Here is a 24,884-nt window from a genome sequence, read left to right as displayed (position 1 = left end):
AAGTAGTTTAAATAGCAGGTTTCGCTAACCCAGTTCCTTGTGATGGATGTAAGCCCGGAGCTCATCACAACTCATCCATGGCACTTAGCAGAAACTATTTGGTGGATTTCAAATTTACAAATAAAGAAAACATTGCTGCGAAAACCTGATGGCTCTGATATAATTCTACACAGAGGAAAAATGAATCTCCTTCTTCTTGTATGTGAGTGTTGGTGGCCTTACACAGTAGCACGGTGTGCTGAACAAGCCTTTTTTAATTCTGAAGCAGTGACGACTGATACACTTGGGTGGTTCAAAAAAAAGTTCCTATAAGTAAAAACAAACTAGAAGGATACAAGAGGTGAATATGAGGTTTCCCATCACATGCACAAACAGGAAGTTTTACAGCTATATGATACATGCAGGAAGAGTGAGGAGGGAGCACTTAAGAACATATCCGTAAATTGAATTAATTGTTCATTGCCAAGCCAGTAATTATGCAATGTGTCTCTTTAATCTCCAAGGTGCTGTGGAGAGCATCCATCTGCAAGTTTTTCACTACTTATGTTGCTTTCACATCAATGATGACTACGAAACTATTAATATTGAAAGTAAGGACAGCAGCTGCATACTATGAGTCAGACAGACGCATGCGTTCTCCAGCAGAAAGCAAGCACAGCCAGCAAAGCAAGCTGATTGCAGTGTCTGATCTGACTTTGCAATATTTCAAGTAAGACTCTTTTTCTGAGCAACAATGTATACACTCAGATATTGCTTCTTCGCTGTCCTGATTCTCGGTGTTTCACTTCCATTTGTTTTCTATGCTGTTAACTTGCATGCACAAAAATCTCTTCAGAGGCTGAACTTCTCGGTGAGTTCAACTTTAGAAGAAGCCTGTAAAGCACTTGTTGAAGACAAGGTGTACTTTCTGAAGGAAAACGCTTTAAAGACATCATTCGGAGAATCCAGTTGCACGGAGTACATCACGCAGAACCACTACATCACCCACGCCCTATCGGCTGAGGAGGCTGCCTTCCCCATCGCCTACATCATGACTCTGCACAAGGAGTTTGAGACCTTTGAGCGGCTCTTCAGGGCGGTGTACATGCCCCAAAACATCTACTGCATCCACGTGGACGCCAAGGCGCCGGCCACTTTTCAGCAGGCAGTGCAGCGCCTGGTGGGCTGCTTCCCCAATGCCTTCCTCGCCTCCCGGGCGGAGCGGGTGGTCTACGCTGGCATCTCCCGCCTGCGGGCTGACCTCCACTGCATGAGAGACCTGCTGGCCTCCCCCGTGCCCTGGCGCTACCTGCTCAACACCTGCGGCCAGGACTTCCCGTTGAAGACCAACCGGGAGATCGTCCGGCTGCTGAAGGGCTTTGGGGGGAAGAACATCACCCCTGGGGGGCTGCCGCCCCCCCACATCACCACACGCACCAAGTACGTGCACAGGGAGCAATTATACTCTTTCTTTTCTTTCATGCTGTGGACATTTGTGCGCAAGGCACCCCCGCCACACAACATGACCATCTACTTCGGCTCCGCGTACGTGGCCCTCACCCGTCCCTTCGTGGAGTTCGTGCTGCGGGACCAGCGCGCCACTGATCTGCTGGCCTGGTCTGAGGATACTTACAGCCCCGACGAACACTTCTGGGTGACACTCAACAGGATCCCGGGTGAGTGCACCTTCACTTTCATTTCCTGTAGCTGCACATGTGCACGCAGACACACACACAGAGGCATATATCTGAGGCTGATTTTGACAAAGCCTAGACAAAAAATTTAATTGGATCATAAGTGGCTGATCTGTCAAAGAATCTTACTTGACTTTTCTCACCACTTAAAGGAGGGATGACTGTGCCATGCAGGATGTGCATTATCATTCTGTGTCTGAGCAGGAGGAAGCTCAGGGGATCTAAGTTCAAACTGAAATCCTTGGAGATTTCAGCTGATTCGAGCTTTTGACTTGTAAAAATTGAGATGAAGAAAAGAGAAGGAATAAAAATTAAAACAGGTAAGCTATGTAAGCATTGTAGTGAAGGTGTTTTCTACAAGACCTTCATTTTGCTGGGGGAAATTTTATTTTTCCACAAATAGCAGTTAATTCCTCCTTCTCTATCTGTTGCTACACAGCCAGAAAAATTGAGTTCAGGCTTCTAGTCTTCATGTGCATTTCTTTGGGCACAAACACATGCACACACATCAGCTCTCCTGTAACACCTGCAAAAAAAAAAAGTACTCATGATGGCTGCCTAACTCCATTGTACAGGATCAAAGATTTGTTCAGAGAAACAGAATCAGAGCCAGTATTTTCAGCTTTACCTTATGTACTTACAAGTAATTTTATGTTGTTCATACAACTGGAAAAGGGTCAGAAGATGCACAGGACTTCTCCCCCATGTATATTGCTTTTAGAAGCATTTGGTAGGACTTTAGTGCTTCTGAATCTCTAGAGCTTCACAGCAGCCCAAAGCAGGGATATGAGGAACGGAAGTAAGGATAAATTTCTTCTTCCTTCCTTTTTTTTTTTTTTTTTTTACCTTCCCATCCTTTCCCTGCTATAACATGTGGGGAATGAAAAAAACAAGGAGCAGTAACAGAGAGGCAGAGCATGTCTGTTTTAACCTAAGCAGCAGACTGTGGGTCCATTTTGCAAGGCCAGTCTGCTTTCAAATTATCACATAACTCTTTCTGAGAATAGTGCTTGCTATTCTGATAACTATATTTTACAACCAGTATGCACAAGATGCACAAATGGTTACTGATTAATTATGGTATAATCGTCAGCATATATTATTTGTAGCTAGCTGACTTTTCCAGAAAGCTGGTTGCTGTGATCTTATTGTAGTCCATTGCCTCAGAAGCAATAAACCTGGGACCAGATACATTCTCCACAGTCAGAAAGCTTTAGATGGATGCCATTTGTTGTGCTGCACTGTGTAGCTTATGTAGGCTTTGTATTTAATTGTTTGTCTTCATGATCATCATTGTACACTTTCCAGTGTTGCACATTGGTGTAGCATTTCTTTTGTGTTTGTTCTCTTTATATCTGAAAGAAGAATCCAAAAAAAGATGAAACATTTCCACAGCAGACTTGTTTCCTCCCTATTCCTTTATTCCCTGCCATCACTTCAGGGTGAACAAAAGTGGCCATGCAGCTCTCACAGATGTACTCAGGATTCAGGGCTGCTGTTGTCCAGGATTTTGAATCCAAATTTGTAAGCCCAGCATGGAGTGTCTCACCTGAGTGTATCTGAGTCAGATCTAGAGTTCTGAGCAACTCTGCTGTGAGAATTCCCTCTCAGTGCATGGGGTGTTAGCCTGGGAATTTGTTCTTGGCTCTAACGAAAATCTTTTGTCCAAGTTCAGCCAAGCCACTTCCTTTTAGCTTTTCATGTGTACAAAGGGAGATAAAAGTGTCAAAGCAGTGGTCCAGCTGTTAGAACAAATAGCTGAAGGTCTCCAGGCAAGCACAGAGATTATTTAAGGACCAGTTTCAATGTACAGCATAACATGAAAGAATTAAGCCAAACAGATATTTGTAGTTTCAGAGACCTATGACAGTTCAATCAAAATATCAAAAAACAATGTTTGGTCCCCAAATCTTAAAACGACATGCTGATTACCCAGAGCCATGCAATGAAAACCAAGATTTTCTTTAGTTCCCTAAAGGTTAGAGACTTCCAATTGCCATTCTGTTGGTTTTCAAATTACAGTCTTAACTTATCTTTGGTATTTATCGCAGGCCACTTATCTCCCACATGACTCCTGTGTGACAGAAAATTCTTGAAAGTCACTTTTCAGATAAGGAAGAGAAGCATGGGGAAACTAAGGGAAAGTATTTGCAAAGTATGTAGGCCTGAAGTGACTGGCCCTAAATCACTTCCCCCAGGTTGCACAAGAAGGGTGTACCACCACAGTGCTGGTTAGTGGCCACATTCCAGGCCAGCAGCGTAGCCACTGGGCCACCTTTCCCCTCTCTGCTCACGTAGAGCAGAAAGGAGGTTCTGGTCCCCACAGGAGGGGTGTGCATCCTCAGTCCATGCTACTGAGTCCTTCAGGGCAGCCTTACTGAATCCTCTTCCAAGCCAAAGTCCTGTCCTCGCTTTCACGGGATAGGGTCACAGTATATGCATGACTCAGGATACAGTCAGTCTCAGGTGATAAACCCTCAGGGTACATAGCGATATGTACATTGACACACACATACATTGGTCTACTAGTAACTTACACATTGTTCAAGTGGGAAAATAAAAAAGTCGGGAGAAGTAATAGCAACACTTCTTGTTCAGAGACACCAACACACTTTACAAGGGCTATCAGCGCTATTATTTCCCATTCAAAGAAGCAGGCAGAAAGTGGCAAAATTATATTCCTAGTTTCTTATACCATACCATGGGCAAAGCCGGCACTGGACTGCTGACACCTGACTCCCAGTCTAATGCACTGCACTAAACTGCTTTTTCAGAATTAGCTCCCTGCAGAATAAGGGAGTGTGGTTGCACTGTCATTTCTGCACTAGCCCCATTCCTTCACTAAGGGGCCTTCAAGACAGCTGACCTCTGAAAGTTCATTGTTGCCAAAATAGGAAAATTTCTCCTGCTTCCTGCTCATCCCTTCTCACCCCCTCCTGCCCAGAAAACCTGTGCCAGGAGCTTTGCCAGTTCACCTCACTAGATCTGAAGAAAAACAATCTACTTTTTTTCTGATTCTGTGAACTGAATGGACGTGCTGAAGAATCTGGCCAGCACGGAAGTCAGCACACAAAAAAGCTGAGGGCGAAGGTACAGATGTGAGTAAAAATGAGAGGAAAATGGGCAGAGGAGGAGGAACAGGAGACAGACCTTCTCCTTGCAGTGATGATGAGCCATGAGCCTGGCTTAAGCCACCTTCTACAACATCACCTGCATACAGGCATTTTTTAATATCTGAGCTTGGAAGAGTAGGACAGAAATATTTAAAGGCATTACAGATGTTTTATCAGAATCAACAGTTTCTGTACAATTTTTGTCCCAATACAAACAGGAGATGTATTTGGGGAATCCAACACTGCTAATGGAACAGATTTTTGTTATTGCATTTAAGATATATTTCTAGGAAATGAGGGTATGGAACTACAAACTTTAAAGTCCCATAGGTTATAGCACTCTTACAAACGTTGCCTGTCTAAAACTCACATGCCCAGGTCTTCGTGCTAAGGCTTTTACCTATGAGAAGTTCTCTCACATTGATCACAGTGAAACAAGTCACAGCTTTGTCTGCTTTAATCTTAAAGATTATATCATTCACACCCTCCAACTGACAAGTAAGCTTTAAGGAAACATTCAAGAGTGCATCATCAAAGCCAAAATAGATAGGTTAAAAGGGCTAGGTCATAGTCTGAAGAACAAATGTCATCTGTATGCCACAGGTAGTTTACTGCAGTATCCTATAAAAATAGCATCTGTTTTCTACTTTGACCTTTCTACTAGGTGCTGCTGGCACCAGGTTCATTTATACAGATGATTCTTCTGTCTTAAATGATCTGTGTTAACACTAGTCTGGAAACCTAAAAGAGTTTATTTGCAATCAGTCCTTGCCCTGGATCACTGCATAGTCCTACAAAGGAGTGGCTGACACGCCAGAAGGCTGTGCTGCCATCCAGTGAGACCTGGACAGGCTGGAGAGTTGGGCAGGGAAAAATTTAATGAAATATAACAAGGGCAAGTGTAGAGTCTTGCATTTGGGTAGGAACAACCCCAGGTTCCAGTAGAGGTTGGGAAACGACCTGTTGGAGAGCAGTGTAGGGGAAAGGGACCTGGGGGTCCTGGTGGACAGCAGGATGACCATGAGCCAGCACTGTGCCCTTGTGGCCAAGAAGGCCAATGGCATCCTGGGGTGCATTAGAAGGGGGGTGGTTAGCAGGTTGAGAGAGGTTCTCCTCCCCCTCTACTCTGCCCTGGTGAGACCTCATCTGGAATATTGTGTCCGGTTCTGGGCCCCTCAGTTCAAGAAGGACAGGGAACTGCTGGAGAGAGTCCAGCGCAGGGCAACGAAGATGATTAAGGGAGTGGAGCATCTCCCTTACGAGGAAAGGCTGAGGGAGCTGGGTCTCTTTAGCTTGGAGGAGAGGAGACTGAGGGGTGACCTCATTAATGTTTATAAATATGTAAAGGGTGGGTGTCACAAGGATGGAGCCAGGCTCTTCTTGGTGACAACCAACAGTAAGACAAGGGGTAATGGGTTCAAGCTGGAACACAAGAGGTTCCACTTAAATATGAGAAGAAACTTCTTCACAGTGAGGGTGCCAGAGCACTGGAACAGGCTGCCCAGGGAGGTTGTGGAGTCTCCTTCTCTGGAGACATTCAAAACCCGCCTGGACGCCTTCCTGTGTAACCTCATCTGGGTGTTCCTGCTCTGGCAGGGGGATTGGACTAGACGATCTTTTGAGGTCCCTTCTAATCCCTAACATTCTGGGATTCTGTGAAATGGCTGTGCTGGCAGGACTGAAGGGGCTTGGTGGTTATGGAAATGAAGAGCCAGCGTGTTTCAGGGACAGGGAATAAATCTCCACAGGCCAGCAATATGTACTTAGGTAAGAGGCTTATCTCGCAGAGCACTTTAAGCATCATCCTGATTCTTTCTCTCAACCCTGTGACTGAACACACTTGTGCACCTGCGAAGCAAGTCTCTTTCCTACCTCCCTGCACCTGTTTTTCAAGTTTCTCGTTCAGGTTTCATTTTAGGGAATTTCTTCCAAATTCAGGCGTGCCAAGAAGGTCCTGTTTTATCCAGACCAGAGAGTTCATCGCACTGCCGTTACTACGTGAGGCTTTTACCACAGTCCTTTCCAACAACCTCTTGGCAAGTTTGCCTCTGTCCTCTTTGCCTTGTTAAAAAGAGAGTAGAATTGTTACTGCAACCTGTTAAACCCACCCGTGGTGTTGCCTTTTTTACCTTTCTTATCCTTCCCTTGTCCAGCTGCTCTGGGTGGCAGCTGTGCTCAGGGTGACTTGCTTTACTGGAGTACGTGCAACAGCTTCTGCCTTGCGATGCCGACAGCGGTGCATTAAGTCACCATCTTTAGCTTCAAAACTTAATCAACATGCATGGAGATGCTGTACCACTGAAAACCAAATGAGGTCTTGGCTATTTAGTCATCAACAGATGCTGGCAGAGCATCCTCTTCTCCAGCACCTCTGGCCAGAGCCAGGCCTGATGTGCCCTTTGCTCTGTTTGCTAGCAGATATGAAGGACCTCTCTGTTCCCAGGGGCAGGAGTTGCTACATCTGGGGCCACAGCTACAGCTGGATTTAAGAGCAAACTGCAGTCAAGACTCAAGAAATTGGGTGGAGAAGCAGATAAGTTTGGGAACAACTCTTGTGGGAGCACACTGGAAAGGCACAGTGGAGTGTTGCATTGCGATATCCAAGCTGGCCAAATACTACAAGCAGTCTAGGCATAACACGAAACCCAGCTATCACTAGGAGAAAACAGGTTTTGCACTTGCACTCTGATGCTTTTGGGGAAGAATTATTCCTAGCAGGGTGCTGTGCCCCCAGGTTTCACTGTGTGGCTCCATGGAACTTGCATTAACACAACTGAGAGGCCTATGCAGAGCCATGAACATGAGCAGTGAGAACTTCAGGAATACGCTTCCTCTGGCACTGTCACTGGGGAAAACGGTTGAGGAATCACCATCATGCAACTATTTGGTATGCCTTTGAAAGGCACTGCATTGCTGCACAGACAGGACACAGTGCTTTGAACCCTACTTTGCAGAGACATGTTTCCTTTGCTGATTGTAGTTATACGATTAACGTTTTAGTTGGGAGCAGCAATGTGTTTCTGAAGTGATTTCTTTCCAACAGTTCCCTCTGACTGTGCACTTGCTTTATTACTCCGATAATGATCTTAGTGGATGAGGGCTGGATCCCTTCTCTGGTGGAATCAAACCAGAAGTTGTGTATTAGCAGCACATCTAGTGCACTGCAGCATCTCAGGGGGACAGAGGGATCCGAATCAGGGAACAGCCTTGCACCACTGCCAAGCACAGTGCTGGTTCTAAAGTGCACACTGGCAAGTTTGTGCCAGTAGAAGACTCCAAAATGCCAAGGGCTCATGTTGCTTAAGTAGCCAGGTGATGCCTGGGCTTCCACAGTTGCTGAACAACAGTTGTTCCACAGTCTGGTTGGTCCTTTCTTATCTCTACAACATTTCTCCTGCCTCAGTACTTTTTCCTTGCTCTCCATCTTTCACCTGAACTGGGCTGAACTTCTTTGTTCAGCTCTCATTTGTTTTTCAATGTTCCCTTTCCTATTGCTTTTCTTATTTCGTGGTAAGTGCAGGAGATTGCAGGTTCTGGCACTCACCCAGGATCCTCGCTCCTGAATATCACAAAAAAACCCCAGCAAGAGAACACACACACCCAGGCACACTGCTTTTTCTACCTCACCCCAGCCTCTGTACCAATGTCTCCAACTCAGATACATGTATGGCAGGTGAGAGTGGGGACACACTGGGCTGCTGGGGGATCACTTTGTCCAGGGCACCGGTCTTCACTTTGTACAGATGCAATGAGTACTGCCAGTCCCATGGTAAGACCTGTTAAATCCCTAGCAACCCCCTCAGGCTATGAGCTGCAAGAGAATGTTTGTGTGTAGCAACTGGCTATTACAGAAATCACCCAATCATTCCCTGACCTGTACGAGTACTCAGTTATGTTCCAGCAACTAAGTGAGGCTGCAGGTGCATCCTGCCATGCTAGGGCTGCCCTTCTAAGCTTCTATGAAAAGATTCTAACACGTGGTTCCTTTCTCTCTCCTTGAATGCCGGCAATGTAGCAGTGGTGCCATGCTCTGTAATTCTTTGGTTCCTGTCACTGCAGAATGCAACAGCAACAATTCTGGGGTGCTTTGCCCTTATACAGAGTGCAGGGTGGTTAGCAGCCATGCCAGCTGTTAGCCACAGTAATGCAACTCTCTTCCTCATTTTCATTCTGGCCAGCACAAAATTCACCTGACCACCCACAGACAGTATGGTCCTGCCTCTGGGACGTGCCTTGGTCATGCACATCCCTCCACAGAGATAAAGAGTCATGCTTGGCAGTCATTTAGCATAAGAGAAGCTGGGGGTTTGCAGGGAGAGTGCCAGGGCAGAATCATTTTTATTCCTGGTTTCTTCAAGAAGCCTGTAGAACGGGAACTAGCTGTGGGTCATGTGTCCCAGAGAGGGGGAGCGGGAAAAGGAGAACCATGTCACTTTTGCTCTTGTGCCAGCCTGAAAGGGACATTGAGCACACCGCATGCCATCACTTTCTGCTGCAAAACTACGCAAACTTTTGCATCAATGTGAACATGAGATAGCTGATTGCCAGAAGGGGTGGCCCACAGTGTCCTGTGCAAGACTGGAAACCCAGACCACTCTTGGATGTGAATGGGCAGATCACAGAACCACAGGGCCTCCAGTAACTTCCCATTGAGCACAGGCACCTGGGGACATTAGCAACCTCAACCTCTTTGAGTGAGGTTCTTTCTCCCGTGGCTGCTAATCTGACATGGAAATTGGGAACCCATCCAGAGAACATGATTTTGCATTCTAGCTCACGCCCGCTGTTCCAAGGATTCACCCAGCTGTGTGCCTACCACAATTTTAAGTGTTTTTGGAACAGCTGCGTATCTTGTCTGTCTCAGTGTGAAGACTCAGAATCTCCTCATCTCTCCCAAAGCAGGATGAAGTTCTCCTTGTTAAAATTTCACTGCAGTTTATCTGAAGCATTAGTTTCACATTCAAATTAGAACCGGAGTCTCTCAAGGAACATCTCGTTCACATGCCTTGGATGTGAGTGTGAGATGCAAGAGTAATACAAGAAAATTCTGAGTAGCATTGCTAGCACATTAATCAATCACATTAGCCAGTTCTTTATTTTTACATTTTTATATGGCCATTTGCTTGTACAAACAGAACCATTTTTGTGTGTTTGTTTATTTATTTCAAATGTTTTAGCCTGCACTGAACTCACTACAGCAACTTAATAATTCATAACTACTTTACTAACTTTAGTAACTCTCCATCCCACTGTCATTTGTAGACGGTCTCTTGGAACAACCTTCTGTGCAAAACATGCGTTATATTAATATGTACCACTGCATTTCTGTTCTGCCTGCTAAAATTGTTCCTTTTCCTTGCTCTAGAAAAAAAATACTTTATATCTATGTCTGCATTATTACTCGCATAACTAATCATTGTTCTCTTGTTGCTGTTCTTCATTATTTTGATGAGACTTCCTTATTGAGCAAGAACTTCTCATAGGAATAAGCTATTAAAAACCAGGGATTTTCCTGTGACCGTTATTGAGTCTCATGCCCACAAAGCTGTTGTAGTCTCATCATCAAAGCCTCTTTTTGCAAAACCTGCTTAACGGAAGGTGTGGCAACACAGTCACTGCAATCGCAAATACACCTTCTTCAAGGTAGAATTTCCTGAAAAATTAGTCTTGTCCTTTATCCACCATCCAGATATTATAATTCATCTGAGAAGATGTAGCTTAAAATAGGGTTTAGTCTGTGCTATCAGCAGTCATTGGAATTTAAGTACTGCTTTCAATAGGAGCAATACTTTGCCTCACAACCAGTTGTTCCCTTCTCACTAAAGCACTGCTTAGTGACGATGGGACAAGGGTATGTCTTCAAGAAGTCTATTTCAAAAGCCACAGCTAACAAATGGACTGGCACTCCTTCACTTTATTCTCCTTGACCTTCATAACTATCAGATATTGGTGTAATAGGCTTCAGACAGCACAGCTCCTTGAAGAAAAGAATCAGATGACAGTAATTTAAGGAATAAGGTTTTTCTTTCTAAATTCTGGCATCAGGTAATGTCTGTCACAACTCATGCATGTAACCAACTCAACTTCAGTCTAGCTGCAGTAACAGAGACTTTTCTTGATGTTCCCAGATGCTGATCTTGTTTTTGCTAAGGGGGAACTCCAGTCAGGCCACCCGAACCTGTCCACTCCTTTCACCTACAAGCAAATTCATCTGACCACACCTAAAGCTGCATTAAGCATGTTGAGCAACAAAGCCTAACACCAGCACCTGCCTGGGCAGGCAGTGTGGAAGTCCTCAGTCCCCAGCATGTCCCCACAGGTCCACCCACTCCCACTCCGGGAAGCAGGTGTTTCCTGAATGGCCCTGTAGAGTTCAGCTCCTCTGATGGAGGACTTCAACCCTGCCAAAGACACTAGAGTTAGTTTATGCGTCAATAACAGCTCAGAAATACCTCCTTCAAAACATATCATCAAATGAAGCTACTAGAACTGAGACCCTTTCCTTATTATCCATCAGATGATTCAACACAAGAGGTGCAGTTTAGGTCTCTTGAGGATGATCAACAGTCTGACGGCTCAAGGAGGTAGTGCGCATTGCTTTAGACTGCCATCTTGAAGGATGTAGTTTTAAGTAAACTTCTTCTCTTTTTTTTTTTTTTAATTTCCCCCGCTCCCCAGCTTTATTTCCTTCTCTTCAGGTTCTGAGGTCTGCTTTAAAGCTTGACAATCTTGAGTTTTAGTTAGCTCCTCACCCCTCCACCCACACATTTTTGCATTCACATACCCCACTGAAAGGAAAATATATGACAGCAAAACACAAAATTGAGCCTTTGTACATTTTTAAGGAGGAGTGATGGGTTTTTTTCCTTCAGTGTTTCAGTCTCATCTTGAAAGAAAAATCTCTTCATCTGAGGACTCCCTCATATCTTTACCAGCCACCTGCCTCCAATGAACAGGTGGGAGAACTTGTCTTACAGGACAAACAAGAAAACAGACAAACCAGGATTTCAAAGCAAATCGTTCTTCCATACTGTCTTAGGAGCCTGGTCAGACAAATTCTTGCTGCTGTACAGGATTAAGAGGTGACTGTTTCCATCCTACCCATGTTTGCTCATCAGTTTCTCTTCATCCTCCTAACACTAAGAGCTTCACTCCTTGATTTCTCCCTATTGCAGTCCTGCAAGATGACAAAAGTTTAAAAAAAAAAAAAAAGCCACCCAAAACAAACATAATTGACTGTCGGAGAACCTGGAAGGAACTAAAATAGAGCAGATGAACCTGGGAGTAAAGCCCTATGTCTATGAGTGGGACCTCTCACGCAGCTAGGAGGGTTACAAGTGTGGTGACCACCACCAGAAGACAAGGTCAAGCCTGCAGGGCACATGTCCCCTTGTCCCCAGCACTGGCAGCACCAACCTGGGGGATCCGTCTGGAAACGCGCCATGATGGCGGCCAGTGCAGGGAGCACCTTGGGGCATTGGGCCAGCTGTGGGTGGTGGTGAGATAGCCCTTCCTGGGTGTGGGAGGGGGCTTGCAGCACTGTGTTTTGTGGGTCAGCCTTGCCTTGGTGTCCTCTTGGTGTGGGACTGCCCAGGAGCTGCCAGCCAGCAAGGGCTGGGCTGAGGCCGGCAGCATGGGCCACACGGGGGTGGTGGGGCTGCTGGCAGCCATGTTGTTGTGGCACAGCGGGCGTCAAGTGGTGGGCAGCGGAGTGTCCCCGGAGGCCATGGTGCTGGTGTGGGTGTGCGGCTCACTGCTGGCTAGGCAGAGCCCCTGCCTGAGGGACAGCAGCTGCAGTCCCATGAAGTGTGTGCCTGTCCACAGCCGCCACATCACCTGCACCCTATTGGCCAAGGAGGCTGCCTTCCCCATCGCCTACATCATGACTCTGCGTACGGAGTTCGAGACCTTTGAGTGGCTCTTCAGGGTGGTGTACATGCCCCAAAACATCTGCTACATCCATGTGGACACCAAGGTGTTGGCTCCTTCTCAGCAGGCAGTGCAGCGCCTGGTGGGCTGCTTCCCCAACAGCTTTCTGGCCTCTCGGGCGGAGCGAGTGGTCTGTGGCAGCATTTCCCACCGCCGGGCCGACCTCCACTCCATGAGAGACCTGCTGGCCTCCCCCGTGCCCTGGTGCTACCTGCTCAACACCTGTGGCCAGAACTTCCCCTTGAAGACCAACTGGGAGATCATCTGGCTGCTGAAGGACTTTGGGGGAAAGAACATCACCTCCAGGATGCTACTGGCTCCTCGCATCACCACACACACGAAATATGTGGACAGGGAAGGTGCTAGGCACAACACCTTGGGGCTGGTCACCCCTTGGCTGTGCAAACTGCCTCTACCCCACAACATCATCCTTTGCTTTGGCTCCATCTATGTGGCCATCACTCAGCACTTTGTGGCCATCACCCAGCGCTTTGTGGCCATCGCCCAGCCCTTTGTGGAGATCGTGCTGCAGGACCGGCAAGCCATCAATCTGCTGACCTGGTCCAAGGATACCTGCAGCCCTGATGAGCATTTCTGGGTGACACTCAACAGGATCCCAGGAAAAACACCAGGTCCACGGAAGGCATGGGTGTTGCCATGCCAGCACTTGCCACCCTGGCAATTGCTGCCACTTGGCCATTGCGTGGTGCCAGGTCTTTGTGGTGGCCACCATGGTTCATGTATCCATGAAGGTGTTTCCAGTTGTGGCTCTTAGTGGTGCCCACCAGCAGGTTGTCACCAGTCCCGTTGTTTCATGTGGAGAAACACCCAGGCAGGTGACAGCCTGTGTTGGCAGCACTAGTGGCAAGCAAGGAAGGTGTAGTGAACCTTCTTGATTTTGATTTATTCATTTGGCTCACTTGTCTTGTGATGGGAACAGCACCAGTGAGTGGGTAAAAGGGAGGTCCCCAGGCGTGGTGGGCTTTGCAGTGTGATGGATTCAGGAATGCCACATTCCTTCCTGCTTACCAGCAGCTGCCCTGTCCCATGAAGACCCAGGGAAGCAGCTTGGCTACCACTTGACTTCCACCCTCTGTCTCACTAGTCCCTCGTGTGCTTCCTTGTATCATCTTGCTTCTCCAAAAACCACCAAAGGGGTTTGTGAATTTCTGAGTCCCTCTCACACTGATGGGCTGCACACCTTCACTTCTAGAGGAGAGGCTATGGACTTGCCCACCTATACATGGCCCACCCCAAGCCCTGTGTGTTTCCCAAACATAGCCCCAAAGTCCAGCAAAAGTTATGGTGGGTTTCAACTAGGTCATGCAGAATTATATTCCTAAGGGTGATATGTACACCATTTCAGGCAGATTTCTGAAGTACAAACTCCTGTGCACCAGCTTATAAAGTGCAGGAGAAAAGTTCAGATCAGCTTGGGGCACAGAAGTGTAAAGAAGTCACCTTGCCTAGAGAGAGATGACAACGAGGAAGCACAGGCTGTGTCAGGGGACTGATGAAGACTAGCCATTGGCAGCAAGGTTTTAACCGATGTGTTGGTTTGATCCTGGAATCTCAGGTACAGGACATGGAAGGTCAAGGCAAATCTGCTACAAGATTTCCATCTCAATGTCAGTTTATGTGCATGTTGCAGAAATGCCAACACAGTGGGTCATTTTGTGTGAGCTGCAAATACTTGTCTTATAATACATGGTAGTGATGCAAGGAGAGAAGGGACTGGGCTGCCTCTTGGAGCCAACACATGAAGATCGACTCTCACTGGAATTGCAATGGCAAAAGAACCCAGGGAGGGCTTAGCAAAGAAAGAGGTTGTGTTGCCTTTGTCCTGTGGATGAGGTCCAGGCTCTGAAGCAGTGTCTCTCCTGCCTCTAAACCTCTGCACCAAGAGAAGACACGAAATAAAAGGCATCGGAGGGGCTGGCATTTCTTCCCAGTCACTTGTGATTGTTTTCATACCCAAGTGGTGCTGTTCTGGTGGCAGCTGTTGCTAAGACCCGGTGGTGGCAAACTTGTTTTCAGGGCAGTGATCAGTACTGCTTCCCACAAGGTGGTTCTTCACTCCTTGTTGTTTCTGGAGACAAAACTCTGTTAATCTCAATGGAGTGGGACATAAGAGCTGGATAAAAGTAAAGTAAGCAACTCATGCCAAAGTTTATATTAACTTTCACCATCAGCACCACTTTTCAGACAAACCATATTTATCAGAACAGGAACCTAGAACAGCTTCCGAATCTCAAATCAGTTATTCAAACAAATATTTAGAAAAAAATGTGGTAAATCATTTTTTTTTCCAGTGCTGAGCTACATTTTCCCCCACTCTTTAATTAACTTACAAAAATGCCTCATCTACTCAATTTGGGAGAGGGTGAATAATGTGAAGTCAGTAGTTTTGTATTCCTGGAAGGCAGAGCCTTCCAGTGTTTTTGTGGATGTCCTGGGGTTGTTCCTGTTTCGTCCATCATCTTTCTGCTTTCCCATTGTCTCAGCATTTTCCAAGTCTTTCCACAGATCACATTTAGTGCCATCTGTTGTGAACATATTTTTAATTTGGGATGCTAATGCACATTGCAGGATATTTAAAGTGTTTATCCCTTGCCATCACTGCCTCTTTTTGCCTTTTATAAAGTCTAATCTTTAGATTAATGCTTTCTGTGACAGAGTAATGTTTTCTGAATTTTCCCCAGGACAAACGCACACTTTTTTTTTTTTTTTTTTTAAATTTGATAATGGCCTAATATACAAAGGGGAAGAAATAAGGTTGTGAAGTTCTGGTTATACCTGCCACATATCTCTGTTTATGGCAAAGTGCTATGGTGGTTCTGCTGTTGGCACATACATTCCTTTTTGCATCTGATATAAAAGTCATTATTTGGTATTTGCAAAAAAAAAAAAAAATCCTTACTTAGCAGGAACAAGCTATCCTTAAAAACACAGAGAAAAGCAAGCAAACAGAAAAACAAACAAACAAAGATGTTTAACCTAATCCCATTGAATTTCTCAAAAAAACCCAACCCACCTAAACCAAACCTCCTTGACATTGTAGAGTTCATTTACATTCTGGTTTGTTCTTCACAAACGAAATAGTTGTTCGGTTACAGTAACTGTAACGGTACTATACTTATTGCCATCCAGGAAAGGAACAGAAGAAAACAAAATTGTAACAAAATCTTCCTTTGCTTTCACCTTTAATTTTTAGAAGACTCCAAGGTTGGGACGATGACAGTCTCGCAGCTGCCATTTCAGCACCTAGGGCTTCTTGCGTGTGCTGCAGTCACCAGCTGAAATCGTGCTTTACAGAACTGCTGGCAAATCACCCCATTTAGGCTCGTAGTTAATCACCAAAATAAATAGACTATATTAATATACATTTTAAGTGAAATTACGAGAACCAGGAGGAGGGCATTAGAGAGGTCAGAACTGGAGATTAAAATGTCTGTTCTATTGTAGTTAAAAATCATACCTGAAGGGCTTAGGTTCCCTGTCTTTGCACATGTCCCACAAATCCAAACCAGTGCTATTACGTATTTGGTACAAGCTCTAAAAGGCTTCACTCTCATCTCTCTGTACATTGAGGACAATTGCCATCTTTTCAGTATACAGAGTCAGTAGAAACGACTGATAATAATACGAAAGTTATGAGGACGTTTTCATAAAAAGGCTGCATGATTCTCTCCATGTCATTCATGTAACTGTTTCCTTTAAAAGGAAAATAGGAGGAAGTACAAATAACAGGATTTAAATATCCCTATTAAAAATCTGGAGGAAAACCACTTGAAAATGTTTAGCTGTTAAAACAGGTTAACATTTGCTTCAACTATGACTGGATTGTTATCAGGGTTTAATAGTATTGATTAATTGTAATAATACTTAATACTGGCATCACTATCAGACTTCCTACCTGCTGTGTGTACAGCAGAGATTGACAAAAATCGCAGAGTTTTGCGAGGGACGAGGGCTATTCGCTATGGGGGGTTCTGGGGTTGGGACTGAGCTTTAGGGGAGCATGGAGAGCATCTGGGTTGGTACAAATCCACTCTTCCCCGGGCTCTGACACCCATCAGTGCTGGCACTTCTGCTGTGTCTGCTAAAAAGTGTGAGTCCCAGGTACTCCTCAGCGGTAACGCTGCAGTAATTCTTTGCATTCAAGCAAATCACAACTCAGTCTCTTTTCTTTGCTTTCAGCCTCATCAGGAGAAAGCAGAAATAATGTCTGCATTTTTGTGCCTGCTGGCATGCATGTTAGCTCCCCACATGTTGCCTCTTCTGCCATTTGATAGCTCGGGGGCAGCACTATGGTCATTGCTGTCTGGGCAGGAAACAACAAGAGATGGTTAGTTTCTTCCAAGCAGGCAAATAAGTTATACACAAGTATTTGTGCTGCAGTGAGAATCTGGGGCTTTTCCAGCTTTTCTCAGATAAGTGGTTTGTACATGGGGTGGCAGTTACACAGTCTCTATCATTGTTTTTTTCTCCGACAACTGATTGAACCAACAAGAAAGACAAAACTCACTGAGAGGGATAGGTTCATAGAAAGCTTTTGTTATACTATTTTATGCCTTTTTTTTTTTTTCTTCTGTATTCTGAAGACAGTTTTAGGAAGTACTTCAAGAAACTTCTTTCACTGAACTGAATCTGATACTGCAGCACAGGTCAGGCAAGGAGGTTTCCCTAGTTGTATTTATCTGATCAGCTCTTGCTTTCAAAGGCAAGGACTTCATCCCATGGCAATGGGCTGTTATAGTTACCGCCTTGCGCTGAAGATACTGGAATTCCCTTGGCTCATAGCAGTTCCCTACATGTTGCGTGCATGTTGCCTGTTTACACTTCAGCAAATACCAACTACTGAATGTTAAGCATTTTCCCCTTAATTACTTAAAATGCACATTTGCCAGGTTATAGCAGGACTTGATCATTTACTGACAAGGAGAGGGCCTCTTACCAGCTTATCTCCTAGTCAGATCCTGTGATCTGCCTAGTGTTATACATATTATTATATTATAGTCTATAATTGAGGTTCGACAGTTTCATCCAGTTGTATAATGCTTGAATTTGTTCTGTGAGTCTCTTTTCTTAAAAAAAAAAAAAGACAGTATTTACCACTAAATTCACGTGAAGGTATTACGTGTTTATGTGTCAGTGGCCCAGTGTTCAAATGGCCTTTGGAGGGCAGTGCTGGTTGGGAAGGCTAGGTGAGTGATCATACATGCACGCAGTATCATACTGAGGCTGTTGCAAAAGAGGGATTTTATTTCTCAAATGAAATGTTTAGGTCTCTTGTACTGACATAGTGTTTATGTCATGAAAGCTGCTTTCAGTGAAGAAACTTGACAACAAGGTTAGCAGCCAGGTGTCTGTTGGTGCATATTCCTAAGTATTTCATCCCAGTTCTGCGGAGAAAGGTCACAGAGAGCGGACATAAACTTGAACACATGCCTGTTAAAAGGACTAATTATTTGATTTTCTGTTATCTAATTGCAGGTGTCCCAGGCTCTATGCCAAACGCATCATGGGAAGGTGACCTGAAGGCAGTGAAGTGGATTGATATGGAAGAGACCCATGGAGGTTGTCATGGTAATGTGTACATTTTTCTCCATTTCTTCTTCCTGTTCGTATAGCGAGAAACACTTGGCTGTTGTTCCTGTACTCCTACAGCCTCTAACCATAATGTGAGACAATCTTTAGACAGCACTTCCTTGGAGAGAAGATATTAAAAAGGACTCATTTTCATAGTCCATACGTGAATGATAGTAGCCGTATAAATAGTGAGAAAGCTTGAACAATTGCTTCTGCATCAGGAATTTTATACAATATATCAGCCTTGGAAAGGGGGGTATTTGGTGGCGCTTAGGGCTCATATGAGTTAGCTGACTCTTTCCTTGAAGGCCTTGGGTGAATTTTCTTGCAGGTGGGTGGGAATAGCCCATGTGTATATCCCAGGCTGGGAGATGTGCTAGACTCGGCAGCAGTGTGCAAGGCAGGTGTCCTCTGGGAACTGAAACAACTCCCAGCTCCCAGCTGGGCACCGATGCTGCCAGAGCCACAGCCTGAGGAGCTGTGGGCTGACAATGATGGTTGAGCTTTGAGTTTTCCTATGTCACATTATGTCATGACATGACATTAGCAGTAGATAATCTTCTGTATGGCACACTTAATTTTTCAGTCACTGGTTTGTACATTGCATACTGCTGCTACTTCTGACATATCCAAGTGGGACAAGAAAGGGAATAACAAAATGCTGATGATATGCATTTTATTTCAAGAATTCTTAATCCACAACAGAGTTGTTTGTGTTGAGGAGAAAAATATTGAGAACTTCAGTCAGCTTCAATTGCAGCAGTTTCACATCAGCATAACTGCATTGAAATCAGTGAAATTACACCAATACCACCCAGAATTAGTCAGTGGAAAATTCAGTATGAGGAGAAATATCAGTTTCTCTTCATTGACAGAAGAAAAATCCGTGTGTGTTTCAGTCTTTTCTGAGGAAGAGTCTCAAGAAGTAACACTTCTTTTCTGAACTTTCTCCTTATTTAACTCATTATTTATTCTGAAGTAACTTTCTTCATTTCATCCCATTGCATGTCCAATAGGCCTTTTAACATGTTTATTGTGTAGGAGATTATTTATCATGGCTTTGCAGATAAAACTTCTCAAAAAGAATGATTTGGATCCTTGATTCTGACATTGCTTTCTTTTCGTTTTCTTTTGGCAGGCCACTACGTTAGAGGCATTTGCATATATGGAACAGGTGACCTCAAGTGGCTTTTTAACTCCAGTTGTATGTTTGCAAATAAGTTTGAGCTCAGAACATACCCCCTGACTGTGGAGTGCCTGGAGCTGAGACATCGGCAGAGAACCTTGTCCCAGAGTGAGGTTGAGGTGGAACCCAACTGGTATTTTTAGCAAGCAAAACCCCAGGCTACAACATCAGTAAAAGCTGTCAAGAGAATAGCAGCAGCAATCTTAATTTCTGCTGTGCCAGAAGCATAAACTCGCGAGATGATTTTCTTTAGGATGTTCTGCAGATACAGCTTGGGTTGGCTTGTCTCACACTGCCAGCAAACCTCACCTTCCACTTAACACCTGGGGGCCAAAGTGCAAGAGATCCCAAAAGAGACACCAGGGCAAAGCTCCTCTTGCAGCTGGAAGAGCTTTGCAGTTTTGCCATTTTTAATGGGCTGTTTTCCAGCTCTAGCTTTTATCTTGCTACACTGGCATTGCTAACTTTTTCTATAAAAATATGGAGTCACACATCCCTGGCACTTCTCATGTCTGAAAGACAACTATGCACACTTGGTAATCAAAAAGGTGAGGAGTCACTGTCAGCAAGATCTTAAAAACAGGAACACAACTGATGGCTGTATATCCAAATATCATTTTGTCAAAGATACTTATATTTACTGCAGAGAACTGACAGAAAAGTACTGGAAATGTAATAAAGTTGCTGCACTTGCCAGATCTTACCTGTTTTTTAAGTATCTGTTGCGACAAGGTTTGTAAGAGAAAACAGGATCTTTTACTAGATCAGTGGATGTGGCTAGAAAAATCAGATAAGGCTTTCAGGCACAGGAGCCCTTCTCCATGTCTGAAAAACAGGAATTTGCATATTTGTCTTACATGGCCAACTAACAGAGCTGGGGGAAAAAACCAAAACCAACCAACCAACCAACCAAAAAAAACCCCAAACAAACAAACAAACACCCAAAACAAAAAAAAAAAAAACAAATAAACAAAAACTCAAAAAAAACCCCCCAAAAAACCCCAAAACTCTGTCCCACTGGTGTCCTTAGATCATCACCTGTAAGGACATGGAGGGAGAGATGGAAAGTGGGAAAGGAAGTAGCAAGAAAAATATTTTCAGGACTTAAAGAGCAGTAACTGACCTTTGGCAATAACTCAGTAATTCTGTGTCATATTTTTCCTATGGCATAACATAAGCCTTCTGCCCATATTTACTTCCTTTCATCTTAATATAATGGTTAATGCACCTGCTTAACCTTGGGATTCACTTCATCACAGCCCTATTTTTATTCCCCAGTAACGGCCACTAGAGGGAGGTCAGATTTTCCCTTCTAAGTCTACACAACCCTTCAAAGCACACAAAAGCTCAACAGACTAGACATACTGCAGAGAACAAATCAGTGCTCGGGAATATTTTAGCATGGCAAGCAGAAGGTAAAAGTTATGAGTACCAGTCATCATGTCCTAAAAATCAAAGCAAGGAAGCAAAACTACAAATGCTTCTTCCTGTGGCTATGATGGTTGTGTTTATGTGGCATTTTAGCAGCACTGTTGAGTGACCTAGTCAGCATCACAGAGGTAGTATAAATCGGGATGTGCTGCTCTCCCGTCTCTCTTCTGAATAAGACAGCTCAAAGGGCACCTCTTGAACAACAGCAATTTACCATCAACTTTATTAACCCATTGCTAATTTCAGGGTCTTTTAGCAAACTGGATTGTAACTTGCAGCAGTTCAGAAATGACGGCACATCATATTGAGACATCCTGAAGCACGGGAGGTAACCCCCAGCGAAGGGTCTGAACAGGCAGGATCTGCTTCAGTCAGCTGATTCGGCATTTATAGCTGCCACCACCTCATAAAGCAGATCCCTGCAGAAAGGCACCAAGAATTTATCACCAGAGCAGAACTTTGGTGGAAATCCTGTTCAGTTTTTTGTGGAGGGGAGGAGAAGAGGGCTTTGCTCATTTGCTGCCATGGTGGCAGCTGAAGAGAGAAGCGCATCCAAGAGTCGTTCTTTTAAAGAGGGAGTTTTAGGGTGTCCAACTTGAGAGGTCTGGAACCAGCCCCCACTTTGTTTTACCATGCTGAATATTCCCCAAGTTGAAATGTCCCAAATAAAATACAGGCATTCTCACAAATTTATGTGAATATTTAAAGTGGCCTGAGTACAAATAAGATTACATTTCATTGCTTAGACTCCCCAGGCAAATGGCAAAATATCACCCAACAGCAGAAGCAGTAAACTTGGCAGTTTGAAACTATGGATATAAAAAGGTGTTGTACTCTGAGCCTGAACAAATATAGGTGTTTTAAGATTGGGTTGTATCTGTTTAAGTAAGAACCCAGAAAAACATCACAGCTGGTTAGTCTACTGAGAGACCTAGATTTCTGTCCAGCCATGATTTAGGGGGTTATTTCAGGAATGCTACTGCATGTTCCATTTTACTGCAAGTCAATTTTTCACTGTGTGCCTGGTTTTGGGGCGCAACAGCTGTCTCATCAGCCTCTTTTTTTTTTCTTTTTAAAGAAATAACATTAACAGTTAAACACCATTTGTGAAGTGATGTGGAAACAAAAGAGAGAACAGAACAACTTCTGGCAGCTGAATTCCACAAATACATCTGAACCAACGTGACCTAACAGTATCAGCAGTGCTTGTAATGGCAGTAAAAGACAGGGAGAGATGAAAAACTGGAGGAGGTGGCTGGTAGAAAGGATGTTAAGGAGGGTTGCACTCCTGTGTGCAACGGTAACAACAGTGATTCAGTACAGCAACTGCAGCACACCTCCACTGAAGGAGCTTGCTTTCTGAGTAACTCTCATCTGTACCTCCTTGTTTTTCACAATTAAGGCAAGGGGGAAAAAAATGTAAAATCTTTCCAAATGCAACTTGCAGCTGCCTTTCCAAATCAGTATGAACAGTGGAGCTAAGTTTTCAGTTCTGCTCAGTTGCTCACTGAGAAGCTGACTGGGATGGGGCACGTAAAGAACTTGCTCTCTCTAGCGGGATTTCCAAGCAGGTCAGACTTCCCACTGAAGTGAGTTTGACTTGCTTAGACAACCCACTGGATGCCTTTCTGCTTATTGAGCTCCTGAAGACTTCTATACACCTCACCCAAGGAGACAAAATATCACTGTAAGATCTAAGGCACATGCAGCTGCAGCCTTTTGACTTCAAGGACAGTCAAACGAGCACAGGAGCAGGCTGTGCAGGGGGGCTGTGCAGTCTCCCTCCTTGGAGGGGCTCAGGACCCCACTGGACAAAGCCCTGAAGTCCTGACAAGTGCACGTGCACAGGCTGTCACCTCTTTGGGATCACAGGTTAGGATTCATGCCTATGAATGAGAACCAGCCATTCCCTTCTTCATTCCTAACATTAAGGACTTTTTTACATATCATATGATGCTGTACGAGCAGCTCCAAGACCCCGCGAACCTATGAGCAGCTCCAAGACCTTGCAAACCTCTGTGCCTGTTTTAAATACTGCAACATTTTTCCTTCATTCTCTATCATCTAAGATGTCCAATACATTAAAAATGAGCAAGAGAAGGAGGAGGCATTCCTCTTTTGTCACTCCATACATGATGTAGGTAAGAGAGGACATTTGGAGGAGCTAGCATTGCACCTTCTGTCAGTGGTAGGGAAGAGAAATCCCGTTTGCTTCACCCCTTCTTTGGTGTCATCGTGCAAGCTTCAGATCTTCTAGTTTTTTTCTTTGCAAATATATCCGGGCCCAAGCATAGCTATCATCAGTAGCACAGTTGGGGGGAAAAAGCCCACAAAGCAGAATGCATGATCGACAGGTCATTTTTGTTGTCGTACAGGCAGGCCTTGAAACTTGCCAAGTTCGGTAAACCTGTGGGTACACATTAATGAACAAGCCCTGCCAGGGGTCAGAAGGTAATTTGCTTATTGTGTCAGGTGGACCTCATGATATTTTCTTTTCTGTAACATACATAAAAGATCTTGTCACAAGCACAGACCTCAGTGCTCAGTTCTCAAAGCACAGGTGGGAAAGAAGGAGGTAGAGATCAGCTGGGAAACTTGCACCAACCTCGTGGAACTTGTGTCACACAGAATCACGGACCTGCTGAGGTTGGAAGGGACCTCTGAAGATCATTGAGTCCAATCTTCATTTCTCAAAGCAAGGTCAACTTGATCAGGGCTGTGTCCAGTTGGGTTTTTAATATCTCCATGGAGAGATATTTCACAGCTTCCTTGAGTGCCTCTTCCAGTGTTTGGCCACTTTCACAGTGAAAATTATGTTACTTAAGTTTAAATGTAATTTCCTGTATTTCAACTTGTGTCTACTGCCCCTTGTCCTGTCACTGGGTACCACTGAGAAGTCTCTGGATCCGTCATCTTTATTCTTCCTCATCAGGTATTTATACACATTGATAAGATACCCCTGAGCCTCCTGTTCTCCAAGCTAAACAGTCCGAGCTTTCTCAGCCACTTCTTGTGTGAACGATACTCCAAGCTGTTAATGACCTTCATAGCCCTTTGCTGGACCTGCTTCAGCATGTCCATGTCTGCCTTGCACCAGTGAGCCTAGAACTGGACCCAGCGCTCCAGCTGTGTCTCACCACAGAGCAGAGTGGGAGGATCACCTCCCTTCACCTGCCTAATGCAACTCAGGGTGCCATCTACCTTTGCTGCTGCCTCATGTGCAGCTTCTTGTGACACCCTGGGATTCCAAAGGCCTTTCATGCAAAGCTACTCTCCAGCTGAGCAGTCCCAGGCACCTCTGCAGTCCCAGTCCGGGAGAGCTGCACCCTCCCGGGGAATCCGGGGCTGTATCCAGTGCAGTGCCAGGGCGGCTGCTCCACGTGGTGCTGGGGATTGTGCCCTGTAGCACATCACCACCATTGCTCAGCACGTGCACACTGTCAGCAGAGTTTCCAGGGAATCCACAGGCCTTCTTTTGACATCTGTATTGGGCTTATGTGGCAAGGTTGTGGCAGTGAGGGGCTGCAGGGCTGGCTTCTGTGAGAAGACAGCTGCCAACAGCATCCTGGCTTGTATCAGGAATAGTGTGGTCAGCAGGACTAGAGAAGTGATCGTGCCACTGTACTCGGTGCTGGTGAGGCCCCACCTTGAATACTGTGTTTAGTTTTGGGCCCCTCATCATAAGAAGGATATTGAAATACTAGAAAGAGTGCAGAGGAGAGCAACAAAGCTGGTGAGGGGCCTGGAGCACAAGTCTGATGAGGAGCGGCTGAGGGAACTGGGGCTGTTCAGCCTGGAGAAAAGGAGGCTGAGGGGAGACCTGATCGCTGTCTGCAACTGCCTGAAAGGAGGTTGTAGCATGGAGGGGGTTGGTCTCTTCTCCCAAGTGGCAAGTGATAGGACAAGAGGAAATGGCCTCAAGTTGTGCCAGAGGAGGTTTAGTTTGAATATTAGGAAAAA

The 24,884-nt window shown here is 45.0% G+C and overlaps 2 protein-coding genes across 2 annotated transcripts; both read left to right on the top strand.

Moving 5' to 3' along the window:
• The first annotated feature begins 733 nt into the window (after positions 1-733).
• Positions 734-11,045, top strand: LOC135985005 (N-acetyllactosaminide beta-1,6-N-acetylglucosaminyl-transferase-like). Its single transcript, XM_065627926.1, has 2 exons — positions 734-1,655; positions 10,915-11,045. The coding sequence occupies exons 1-2, from the start codon at positions 734-736 to the stop codon at positions 11,043-11,045; spliced, it is 1,053 nt and encodes a 350-aa protein (XP_065483998.1).
• Positions 11,046-12,419: 1,374 nt separating this feature from the next.
• On the top strand, positions 12,420-19,636 carry LOC135985004 (N-acetyllactosaminide beta-1,6-N-acetylglucosaminyl-transferase-like). Its single transcript, XM_065627925.1, has 3 exons — positions 12,420-13,347; positions 18,212-18,304; positions 19,446-19,636. The coding sequence occupies exons 1-3, from the start codon at positions 12,420-12,422 to the stop codon at positions 19,634-19,636; spliced, it is 1,212 nt and encodes a 403-aa protein (XP_065483997.1).
• The last annotated feature ends 5,248 nt before the right edge of the window (positions 19,637-24,884 follow it).

This window comes from Caloenas nicobarica, chromosome 2 (assembly GCF_036013445.1).
Source record: "Caloenas nicobarica isolate bCalNic1 chromosome 2, bCalNic1.hap1, whole genome shotgun sequence".
NCBI classification, from domain to species: domain Eukaryota; kingdom Metazoa; phylum Chordata; class Aves; order Columbiformes; family Columbidae; genus Caloenas; species Caloenas nicobarica.
Note: the sequence above shows the minus strand (reverse complement) of the source record. Positions and strands in the feature narration are given on the sequence as shown.